This window comes from Strix aluco, chromosome 5 (genome assembly GCF_031877795.1).
Source record: "Strix aluco isolate bStrAlu1 chromosome 5, bStrAlu1.hap1, whole genome shotgun sequence".
Taxonomy (NCBI): domain Eukaryota; kingdom Metazoa; phylum Chordata; class Aves; order Strigiformes; family Strigidae; genus Strix; species Strix aluco.
The window spans coordinates 21515782-21527799 of NC_133935.1; the positions used below are offsets into that span (position 1 = coordinate 21515782).

At 42.3% G+C, this 12018-nt stretch overlaps 1 protein-coding gene across 40 annotated transcripts in view; it reads left to right on the top strand.

The window, feature by feature from the left end:
- The first annotated feature begins 1086 nt into the window (after window positions 1–1086).
- Window positions 1087–12018, top strand: part of PLEKHA5 (pleckstrin homology domain containing A5) — a 168990-nt gene continuing 158058 nt past the window's right edge. For 34 of the 40 annotated variants that reach the window (XR_012623481.1, XR_012623482.1, XR_012623488.1 and 31 more), the window contains exons 1-3: window positions 1087–1279; window positions 1412–1488; window positions 4514–4571. Coding sequence is in view for 31 of the 40 variants with exons in the window: in XM_074826304.1 (XP_074682405.1) it covers window positions 1182–1279; window positions 1412–1488; window positions 4514–4571 (233 nt within the window). In the remaining 9 variants the exon portion in view is untranslated. Of the gene's footprint in view, window positions 1280–1411; window positions 1489–4513; window positions 4572–11097; window positions 11257–12018 lie in introns of those variants that run through there. The other 6 variants (XR_012623485.1, XR_012623484.1, XR_012623483.1 and 3 more) reach the window with 3 other exon arrangements.

The window sequence follows — 12018 nt, forward strand, 5'->3', positions numbered from 1 at the left end:
TGTTTTGTAAGGTAAGATTGCTTAGAAATATCATGGCCACAACAGTCAGTAGCTTACATTCGTCATGTATAACTTAAATCAAAGGTGTGCATAGCTATGTAAAAATGCACATGCCACCAAATTATTCACATGAATAAAAGTATACACACACCGACTTCCACGTTTGCAGACATGGATTTTACCTGAATTACTACCACCTCCCTCAACACTGAAAGCACGTATGCATGCCATATCCTAGGTCTTTTGGAGGACAGGCACACAGTGCAGACACTGTTGCTTACACGAAGAAAAACCACGGCATCTCCTTACTCTTGCTTCTGAAGGCCATACTTTATATAAGAATTTTTTAAAAAGCTTAAAGTATGAGAATGGGTATGAGAAGAGTGTACACACCCCTGGAGGAAATTCGAGAAAAGTTTTAATTTCCTGTAGGAATACGTGTCTTTAAAGACCCGAGGAGAGATCTCAGAGGTGGTGGCTCCCATTTGCCGTTTACACCGCCGGGACGCGCGGTGCCCGTCCGTAACCCCGGGGGGGGCCGGGCCCCCGGCCGCGGGAGGAGCCGCCCCCCCGCCACAAGCGCGGGGTTCGTGCCCCGGCCAGAGGCAAGGCGCTGCCTGTGGCTGCGCTCTGCAGCGGCGGCACAGGGCCGCCTCGGACCGGCACAGGACTGTGCCCGCCCGCGCCGTCCGGGCGAGGCGCCCCCCGCCCCCCGCCGCCAGCCGGGGCCTCCGCACGCCCGCGTCCCGGCTGCCGCCCGCCGTTCCTCCCTGCGGGCAGCCCTCGCCGCCTCTCGGGTGCTCCGGCACCGCCCCTCGCCGTGCCGAGCTCGCCAGCGGTCCCGCTCCGGGCGGGGTGCGACACCGCCCCGCTGGGCTGCCCCCAGCCCCGGCAGCGCCGCCCGCCGCGCCCCGCCCCGTCCCGTCCCGCCCCGCCCCGCCCCAACGGCCGTGGCGGGGGCGGGCAGCGCGCGCCCCCGCGGCGGGAGGGGCGTGCCCGCGCGGGGCGGGGCGGGGCGGGGCGCTGCGCCCCCTCCCCCTCGCGCTGTGCCCTCCCCCTCCCCAAGGTGTTGGTGGCGGTGGCGGGGACGCGCTCGCTCGTGCCCGCGCCGCCCCCCCCCCTCCCCGCTCCCCTCGGCTCTCCCCGGCTGCGCTGGCGGCGGCGGCGACGGCGGCTCGGCCATGGCGGCCCCGGCGGAGCTGAGCGCGGAGCGGTTGCGGGCGCTGCCCGGCAGCTGGAGTTACGGGATCAGCCAGGGCGGCCGCGTCTTCTTCATCAAGTGAGCTGGGGGCCGACGAGGAGGGGAGCGGAGCTGGGCTGGGCTGGGCAGGCGGGGGGCCGGGAGGGGCGGGCGGGCGGGCGGCGGCGGGGCTGCGCCTGCCTGACTCGGTCCGTGTGTCCGTCCCCGCAGCGAGGAGGCGAAGAGCACGACCTGGCTGCACCCGCTCACCGGGGAGGCCGTGATCACCGGGCACCGCCGCAGCGCAGGTAGGAGCCCCGCCCGGGGGCGACCGGGGCCCCCCGGCCCTTCCCCGGCACGGCCGCCCCCGCCCGGCCGCCCGACGAGCGCCACCCTCCTCCCCTCCCCTCCCCTCCCCGCTCCGGGGTCTCGCCAAGCCCATCGCCCCGCGCTCCCGCGGCCGTCCCCCGCCCGCCCCAACCCCCGGGCGGGCTCAGCGCCGCGGCCCCTTCCCCCCGCGCCGGCGCGGGCAGCGCCGCTGGCTTCGCCCCGCTGCCCCCGGGCCGCCCGAGCCTAGAAGCCGTCTCGGTGCCGCCGCAGTCACCCGAGACAACTCCTCACCCCGTGCTTTCCCCGCTCCCCGCACTTCTCGCAGTTTGCCCCCGGTTGAGCAGGAATGACACTATAGTACAGCCTTGCCTGCCCAGCTTGCCATCAGGGTGCCCCTCATCTTTTTCTTAAAGCGTTTTCCCTCCCACCCGTGTTTTCCCTCCGTGTCTGTGTAATTTGTTTCTCTGCTTTTTTCTTTTTTTCTTTTTTTTTTTTTTTTTTTTTTTCCTGTTGCCTTGTATTACCCCTATAATATTGTATAGTTACCATGAGAGACTGCCTTATTTCTCCCGTGCTCCTTACAGGCTACCCCCGTTATTCACCTGCATAGCATCTTTCCTCAGTTTAGCATTAAACCACTCATCTTATTTCTGTTTCCAGCAGTACTTAGATATAACCACGATAGGTATACTAGAAATGTAGAGGCTGATTTCACTAGTCACCTAGAAACCCTTTTCCTCTCTTCATTTCCATCTAGGCTGAGTGTGGGTGGTTTCTAAGTGACTGAGAGAGGTGGAATAGGTAGGAGGAAAAGGGACTGAAACATTAGGACTAACTTGGAGGGAGGAGGGTGGAATCGGTCTTCTTTGCTGCTGCTGTTTGTTCCACTCTGGAGAAGTAGCAGCAGGAGGTGCTGGAGGAGGAGGATTTACAGCAGACACTCTGGAGACCCAGAGCCAAGCTGACTGCTGGAATTGCACACAGGCTACATATGCCACTGGGCGGTGGTGGAGTGTAGTAATAAGTGCAGTTGTTTTTATGTATGTAACGACTTGGATAATTGCAGGAAGATCTGCAAGCGAATTGGACTATATCAGATTATTTGCTTTTTATGTTTGGTTGATACTTAGGCGTTAAGAAATCAGAATCAGCCTTTTAGAAAACTGTGGGGAACCTTTTTTTTTTGTTTGTTTGTTTAAAAAAGCACAGGTTTCTGGCTATTCGAACTCTGCAGTTTGATTTGCAATGGTGTGTTTTTTGTAAGAAGTAATTTAATGCCGGGAAATAGAACTACTGATTACTATCGGGCTCTTCTTCCCCCTCTTTTAGTAGTCAGATTAACTGAGGAACTGGCCTTCATCTACAGCAATGTAGCAATGTGCATGGGGGCAGATGTGTGTGAAGTGCTTTGCTTCTTGGACACTAACATTAGCTGAGTACTAATTTTTTTTTTTGAACTATTACAACTGCCTCTGTTGACTGAGGGTGATTTCCCAGTAATTTTCTAAGTGTTTTATTTGTTTCTGCCATTAAGTGCCTTCTAAAGGAAATGCATTTTGCTTTGGAGTATCTGGACGATTGTATGTAACATAGAGTTATTATCAGGTAAATTAAACTTGTTTGTGAACACAAGAATAAGGCATGACCTTGGATATACTGACCATGATTTATCAGATACTGAAATGTCTGCAAAACAAACCTGTTTCTCTAGTTTTCCTTATTCATGTGTATGTTACTGAATCTCTCCATACACACATACAATCAAGCAGATTAATTCTGGGCTTTATATCTTGTTTTGCCCTGACCACTGTTTTGGAACCTAGTCAAAATATGTCTTCTCTCAAGAAACAATTTTTTGAGCAAATAACACTTCTTTTGGAAGTGTGTATTATTGCAAAGCTCCTTATTAAATAATACTGTGAGATATTTACTAGACAATGAGGAAAGCTTTGTCCTCCATTATGAATTGAAGTACTTTTTATTCCTTGAGATGTTCAGCACTGGAAATGTATTTTTTGCAAAGTTCTTATAGCAGCCATAAATACTTCTGCTAGAGAGACTTCCTGTTTGCTGTATTTTGCCCTGTGCTATTATTGAAAGACACCTTGATTTTTGTTCTAGAGAAGATAGGAGTGAAGAAAAAAGTCAGCCAGAGCAAATAAGAAAACTGAGGGGGGTGAAGAAAAATCACATGACCCGGACTGAGTATTTTTTCTTTTAATTAGGAAATGCATTCTTGCTTTTATAATTCAATGATCAAGTCCTACATATCGATTATTAACTGGGGCAAACTTTTAAGGTAGTGATGTATCTAGAGTTGCATAGAGGTGCCCAATATCTTCAGAGCTTCCATTACATCAGGAAGCTGTTACTTGAAAAAATTTGACTGCTAATGGTGGTTTGGGGTTTTTTTTAATATGTGGGCTCCTGAGTCCTAAGAGTGATAACAGAGAAGAAAAAGATGTACCCACTTTCTCTACTAGATTTGCAGTGAAGATTATTTTCATGTAAAATTGAATAGAGTTGTAAACACTGCAGGAACAGTTGTTGTGAACAACAGTGGTGAAATTATTCTAACATAATGCTAATGCTCTGTGGTGTAGTTGATATCATGCCTGTTAAGATGTTTGTGACTTGCATGTAACACAAACTCAGTAAATTGATTTTTTTACATCTCTGCCTGTCAGGTAATTTGATGCTTCTGAAGTTCAAGGCAGAAAGATCTGGTGATGTCTGTGAGTTCTAGTTACTGGTCAAAGGAAGGCACATTGTTAAATAAGGGCACACTTAAACCCTTGTTATTATTTGAGAAATCCAAATCAGATTTTCATGCGTGTAGCTTCTCTTGGATTACAAAATTTAAACTGAGATGGTATTGTGAGTGAGCTTTGACATGTGGAATCAGACACATGATATTTTAAGTACCTTAGTTTTAGGGAGTAGACAAGTATGGGTAGCATCATCTCAAAAGTTAATTGAAATATTTTGCTACTTGTTTTCCAGACTTACCCACAGGTTGGGAGGAAGCTTATACTTTTGAAGGTGCAAGATACTATGTAAAGTAAGTTGAATGTTTATCTGTCACAATACTATAATTTTCAATTGGTCCGTCTAAATGTTGCTGTAATCTTGAATGTATTCCAAACTGAATTTAAATGTTCTGCTGTAAATCTAAGAGGAGTATTGAAGCTTGTCATAGTGTATGTAGCCCTTTGTTTACTGAATTCTGCACAGCTAAAACAATTCTTGAGTTTTTGTGTTAATACTTTTAATTAAAGCTCCTTAAGGATGCAGGTTCAAATGAAATTTCTGCTGTGAGTGTAACCGTCTAGCAGCAAATGTCCTTGAAAGTTGAGAACTCCTTGAGTTTGTCTGCTTGTTTGATGCTTGTGTGTATACACTGTCATACCATAAATGCTTTCAGAAAGGCAAGATCTTAACTTCATCACTCGGAGAAGAGCCTTGCTTCTCTAGTAATTACGTTGTTTAAAGCCTCTCTGAAGGTTTAATGTGACTGGGTTTTTTGCAGACCTCCTGTTACTGCTTCTAGCATTGATTTTATTTTTTTTTATTCAGGTTTTAGTATGTTTTGAGGAGTGTAGTCCACTGTGGTAGACTTGCTGTGTATGTATTGTATTTTTGAATAAGAGGCATGGAAATAGAGCTGTTAAGTAGAAGTCCAGAGGTTGTGTTGATCAGATCTGTACAAACTTCTTACAGGATTTTCCTCTCAAGATAGTCAAACTTTAAAATGGAAAACTTTAAAATGGCTCCTAGGTGTATTTGTCTGGTTAATATCCTTCTCTTTCTGTTATTTAACAATTTGCAGGCTTTTCTCAATCCATTCAGGAGTTTGTACTCACTACATTGTATGCTTGGTTTGACATCTTTCAATGAATAGTGTCATCAGTGGGGTAACTTATATGAGTGAAGGTTACAACTAGTCATAGAGGTTATAGGCTGCAGGTAGGTTTTTCTGTGTCTTAGTGTTGAGCAAAAGGTAGCTGCTCTGTGTAAGCTGTGTTGTAGACATATGGGATGTGTGTTACGTATGTGTTGCATGGTTTATTTTATATAGGAAAGTGATTTGATCCTAAACAAAATTTTTAAAAATATACTGAAGGTTAATGCTCCAAAAATCTGGTTAGGACTGGTGCTGTGCTCTCTAGAAGGACACTTCTTGTTAATAGGTGACATGTTTGTTTTACTGTTCTACTCTGCCTTCTTGTAATTTACATTACATTAGTGTTGGATAGCAACTGACAGGAGGCTGAGGACAGGAATGTACTAAGGATTTCACCTCTGGTGTTCAGTTCAGTTTATTAAATGAAGATGAGTGAAAATTAGAGAGCTGTATTTGTGTGTTTATATGATATAAAAAGAAATTCTTCTAGACTTGCAGATGGAACTTGTTCTCATAGGTTTATTCTATGAACAGTATGTTAGCTATAGTAACTGGAAAATAGCAACTTGATTTTTCTTAGAATAAACTGTGTGGACAGCTGTTGTAGACTGACTGGTACGCTTTTGCACAAACTTACAAAGTGGTAGGTTGTTTGTGTACTCTTGTCCTTACAAGATCTTGTGTTCAAGGTGTTATCATAACTGTTAGGATGTACATTAAGCTGATTGTTTTGTGGATAGCCAGCACTGAATATAGCTCTGTTTATATTTGAAAGTTGCGCTGCATCTTTGAAAACATGTTGCACAAGCAACGCTTCTCTGTGATTTGATAGATGTAGGAGTATAGCAGGGATAGTGCTGTCAAGCCTGCTGAAAGGTTCACATGGTATGACCAGTTTGGCATCCTTAGTTAAATACGTGTTTGTTGTGTAGCCTCTCAGGCTGAATTTAAAATTCTGTCCAATGATAGCTTCTCCTTGTAAAGCTGTCTAGCATTCAGCCCTACCGGTGCTAGAGGAGATCTGAAAGCTAACGTAGACAGGGTGACAACATTATAATCACTGTTTTATAATCCTAGGCAGTGTAACTCAGGATGACGTGTTGATTATAATAATTCTCGTTGTCTGAATCTAAACTACTGTGGTATTCCCGCATGAGTGGAAAACACGCAGGTTATTGTGACCTTGTGCTATACAGGCACCCCCACATGTGGATTTTTAACTGTAACCTGCCCATTTGAGTGTACTGATTTGCTTAATATTAATTATGTTGATTACAGCATAATGAAGCTAAAAATACTGAAAACTTGTTCCTGGTCAGGTCTGAAAGAAACGCCTTGCTTTATATTGCAGTGTGAGTTACAAAGTTACAAGGGAATGAATGTTAATAGCACCCTACTGATTTCAGCCATGTGGAACTTGGCTGTTGGATTTCTGTAATGTGTCCCATAAGAGAGTTAGACAAGAAGGATAGTCAAGTTTTCTCATCACATAAACAATTTCACCTAACTTCTGAGGCACAGCTTCAAATATGTGGGTTGAATAAAAATATTTAACAACCTTGCTTTATGGTAAGATCTTGTGCTAGACTGTGTTTGAAAATAAAAACCTTTTGAAAATTATTCTTATGGTTCTTTAATAATAGGTCTTCAGTGTTCCAAGTGGGTGTGTCGCTGAATCTATTACTGTGCTTTTTCTGGCTTTGATGTAGTAAACACTGTATAATCAAATTGGGATAATGTCAAGAAGATAATCGTCAGCTAAATCTTAACATTCCTTGGACTGGCATTTCAAACAAATGACTCAGGATACAGACTGCATTGAAATGTGATTATTTTTAAAGGACACTGTATTTTTCCTGGGATGTGTACACTCGTTTTCAGAATAAATACCAAATGGTGACTACTTTACGCACTTCTTTTTTTCCCCGTGGCATTGAATTTGTTCTAGCTTTAAGAAGGAAAGATATTCTGAAACAGGGATAGATAGGGAGTTGTTTCCATTGCATAAGGTGGTTTTGTTTTTGTATAGGGTTGTATTAGTAAGTTGATGACAGTTAAGGCTTTGACCTTTTTTGCATTGTTTTTTGGGTTAGTAGAAGAATTGTAATACTTGGTAATGACAGAATCCTTCCCCCACATCCTCCCCATCCCTTGTAAATGCAAATAACAAAAGGTATTGTTTGTTACTTGGAGTAAAAAATTATGTAATTCCATAATATATTGTATATATTCTCATGAGGTGAGGTTATGTTGTTAAATTGTTTTGTCTCTTTGGGAGTGAGAAAGTCTGTTTTTGTTTACTTAATGTTAGAAATGTACACAGATAGCCCTTCTTCATCACTTGATGGGAACTCTCTCTGTAAGCTGTTCTGAAGTAATGCTGGCTTTGGGTATAATCTTTATTTATACAACAACTAAACGTTTACCTGGAATATAGGGCTGTATGTCTAGACATATAACCTTTAACAATTAGTTTATTATCAGTTACCTATTGAATCTTCTGTCTTATGGAGTAAAACTATATACGGGAAAACTCCTCAGTTTGAAAATGATGGCACAGCATGCTGAAAAATTTGGGATTTTCTTTTGTTCTGCTTAGAATACTTCACTGGACTAGTTATTTACACTTAGTGTAGTAAACACTCACTGAAGTCTGCAAAGTTAAGGCTTTATCCCCAAAACAGATTTAAGCTGGACAGTAGTGTGGGAAACTTAAGTTACTTATATTATTTATAAATGCGTAAGGAAATGGACCCATGTGGCAATCCCAGTATGATACTTGTCAATAGAGAAGACCTAACTGGTCATGGGCTTCCAACTCCTTTTCTATTAAGATCAGTGAGAATTTTCAACTTGATGTGTTTAGTACCTCATGATTACTGCATAGTCATTAGGCACCAAGGCACTGGTTTTGAGTGCTATAAAATTGCATAAATATGTCTTTCTCCTTGTGTATGTATATGTGTGTGTATATTCATATGCATGTGTTTAACAAAACCTTATTGCTGGTTAAAACCCTCTGACTATCTAAACTGAGGCATATGCTTACTTTTCTTGCCTTTTATCCCTTTTCATTTCAGTAGTTCTGAACAGATGTTAGGATTTTTATATTGATTTTTTTTTTTAAGCAGGGTTATATTATTTAGGTTATTAATTTACCAAATAAAGTTGTTTTAAAAATCAATCCAAGGATGGTATTTGAAGAATTTTGCATCAGTCTACCTAGTTTGGCTTCTACAGAAGTACTCTTAGATAAGTCTGTTTGGGTGTTTGAATTTGATATTTCTTAACTCTGATGTAGGACTGATACATTTTGGGCAGTACAAAAGCTGACTGAAGAAGTTACTAAAAACTTAAAGAATTAAGAAAGTTAAAGTTTCATTTTTAGGGTTTTGTGTTGAAGTTTACCTTTTTCTGAATTTATCAGAACAATTTTTGCCTGTTGCTTGCTGAAACAAGCCATTGGCAAACCCAGGCCAAAGCCGAGGTGAGTTCACCATTGCATCAAACAGAGGTTTTGTATGCTTTTATAGAGACTTTTATCAATGCAGGTTTGCTTATTGTAGGCATGTAGCTTGAAAGCTGGGAAGGTAAGAAAAAATGAAGTGATTAAAAGGGATAAGATCTTTTTCAGCCTTGAGTTTCTGTTTACTAAAATAAACCTGTTCTCATTGAGAATTCAGCTTTCGTTTGAACCTTTGTTATGTGCATTCTAAATATCCTTTCCCATTCAGCTGAGACTTTCTCCAGAAAAATCAAAGAACTAGTCATGTTTGCAGAGAAGAGCCCTTTGAAAGGAAAAACAGAATTTGGAGAAAATAGATCAGATTGTTTTCTTCCAACACTAAGAATCACAGCATTCCTCCCAGAAATTTAGTTCTTTTCTTGTTACTTTTATTTTTCTAAAATTGGGGAAAGAGTAAAGTTTATTCTTGGCCCTCATCTGGTTCATTCTTACATGGTAAAAGCTCTACATCAAATAATGGTGTATGGCTACATGAGTGAACTGAGACATAACATTACAATGAACAACTGACCTGTGCCTTTTACCTTTGTAGTGAGCAAAGCCGTTCAGAAAAGAACTTTTTGGGAATGCCTGCAAATTTATTATCTATTTTAACACTTCTTTAGTCCACTGAAATATTTCAAGAACCAAAAATACCACAATGCCGAAGCTGGGTGTGGAGGTGGAAAGACTCTAGACACGGGAAGAAATGAGTGTGGGTCAGAGGAGGAGAGGTGGGACTGCATCCAAAAAGCAGCTTATGGGGGGGATGCTGTGGGAAGAGGATGGGGGTAGTGGTGTACTGAAGGAGAAGGCTAAAAAGATGGGAGTAGTTGCAGAAGGGGGAGGAGTGGAGACTAAACCAGGCAGAAAGGAGCCGTGGCAGTAAAGTCAGTAAAAGGAGTAGGGGTGGGAACTGATTTCCTAGGAGCGAACTCGATGGAATTTCTCCCAGAGGGAAGGGTGGCAAAAGTTCACCCTGTGAAAACATGTTGTCTGACTCGTGTGCAGGTCTGGCAGGGCCTATTACCCCTGGCTTATGAACCTGTTTCAAAGTTAGTCTGGCAGGTAGAACATCAGATGTGAACATTAGGAATTACTGTGCTTATAAAGTCTTTTTGAATGTGTTGTCTGTGGTTGATATTTTGAGCTGTGTCTTTCCTGAAGTGTGTTTCTAAATTACATAATACCTCAAATGCTTGAGTTTTACTAAGATAAGACTTGAAACCATGAGGAAACTTGAAGTTTTCTTTTTTTTAAAAAACAAGTTTTTTAACCACTTGTAAGAATTAATAGATAATTATTTAAAAATTAAAAAAAAAATCTATGTGTAAGTTGTTACATGAAATGTTGAAATCCGTGAGAAAGACACTGAAGACACTCAAGCTTTTTCATAGGTGTTAACAAATTAGTAAGTTAACTTCCCCAGTTTCAGATCCTTGTTTTTGGAAGTGGTAATATTTCTTCCCTAACTTTCACCATAATTGATGATGGTGTTAATAATAGCAGGTAAAACTAATATATAATTTATGGTGTTATTACTGTGAAGTGAATTCTTCTGTGCTTTTTGATTTTTTGGTACCTACAATGTGTGAAGGGTGGTGAAAAAGGAAATGGTGATCAATTGTAACTTTCTATGTAGGTGGCTGCTGCATTATTTTGTAAACATAGCGATGCATTTCTTTTCCCAACCCCTCCCCCTTTGAAAAAAAAAAGGTAACTGAACTGATGTGCACTCTAAGAATTATTCTGGGACCTGTACCAGTATTTCCTCTTCCCGTTGTGTTAGGGTGTTGCACTGGGTCTTTTTCTCTTCCCTGTCTCAGTACTCATGTCCTGTAGTACCTGGAACTGAGGGACACTTCCAAAAACTCCTGAACTGGCAGGCAGGTACCTTGTGAAATTTTGCAGCAGAGAAGTTTATTTGGTGTAGCCACTATTCGGTAGAACTTTTATGGGTCCAGATTTTACCTGGTGCACATTATGTTTTGCTTTTACTTAAAGGAATCGCACGGACTTTTTTCTGTGGTCTGCAAGTGTTTTGTTGTACTGGATCAAAACTAGCGTCTGTTGTGGTGCTGCGCTAAGCCTGTTTTTCCTGCATATGTTTATGTTACACTGGCTCTTATTATAATGAGTTACACTTTCATTAAACCTGAGATACACTTTGGTTGGCAGTTCAGAGCGATCTTCAGTTCACTTCTGTGCGTGTGTGAGAGAGGGAGAAAACTCCTGTGAAGATTGAGGCAAATGCTGGCTGGAAGCAAAGCTCCACAGCCCTGACTGCTGGGATTTCTGCCAACGTGATGCCTGTATGGGTGTTTTTTCTGTGTTTCAGTAAGTAAATACCTAAATTTAAACACTTCCTCCTTCTCTTTCCTTCCCTTGCCTTCTTTCTTTTGAATGTGGAAGGTAGCCTCTCTTGTTCACTTCACTTGGTCTTGCATTTGCTTGAAGGGAAAGTATTCTCTTATAGCGATGTTGTCGTGGAAGAAATTGCATCAGTAGGCATTTTCAGAAGTAGAAGTTTGGGAATGGGAATTCAATAGCACAGGCACTCCAGTAAAACTCTTTGGGAAAGATTCCTACTTCCCAGTGCTGGGTAGGACAGGGAGGTCTGCTTAAGTAGTTGGTTGTGAAGTTACATATTTCCGCTCCAGACATATAAAACTCAAGTTGAATAATTGTTTGAAATCTGTGAAGTGGAAAAAAAGGCTTTTAGACTGCATTTTGAATGCCTTTGTGGGCTGTGATGATCATAGAACTTTATATAAACAATTGAAAAACACTTGCCTATTCAGGAGGCTTCACAAACTTAGTTCTTCATGGCTTTCTCCACCATGGCTCTCTCCATGCTTCTCTTAGTAAGAACAATAATTTGTAAGGAAAGATTTATTGCCAAGCAACTTATCCTTTAAAATTAGCATCCTGGTTTTTAAAAATAGCTTCCAGAATCTATTATGAATCATGTTTAGTAGAAGCAAATACTTAAAGAACAAATTTTGTGCTTTATTAACTGGAAACATTTCAGTGTGTCAGACTGGGTAAGAGGGGCATCCTAGTAAACAAAGGTGTTTGAAAGGAGAATACCTGGTGAAA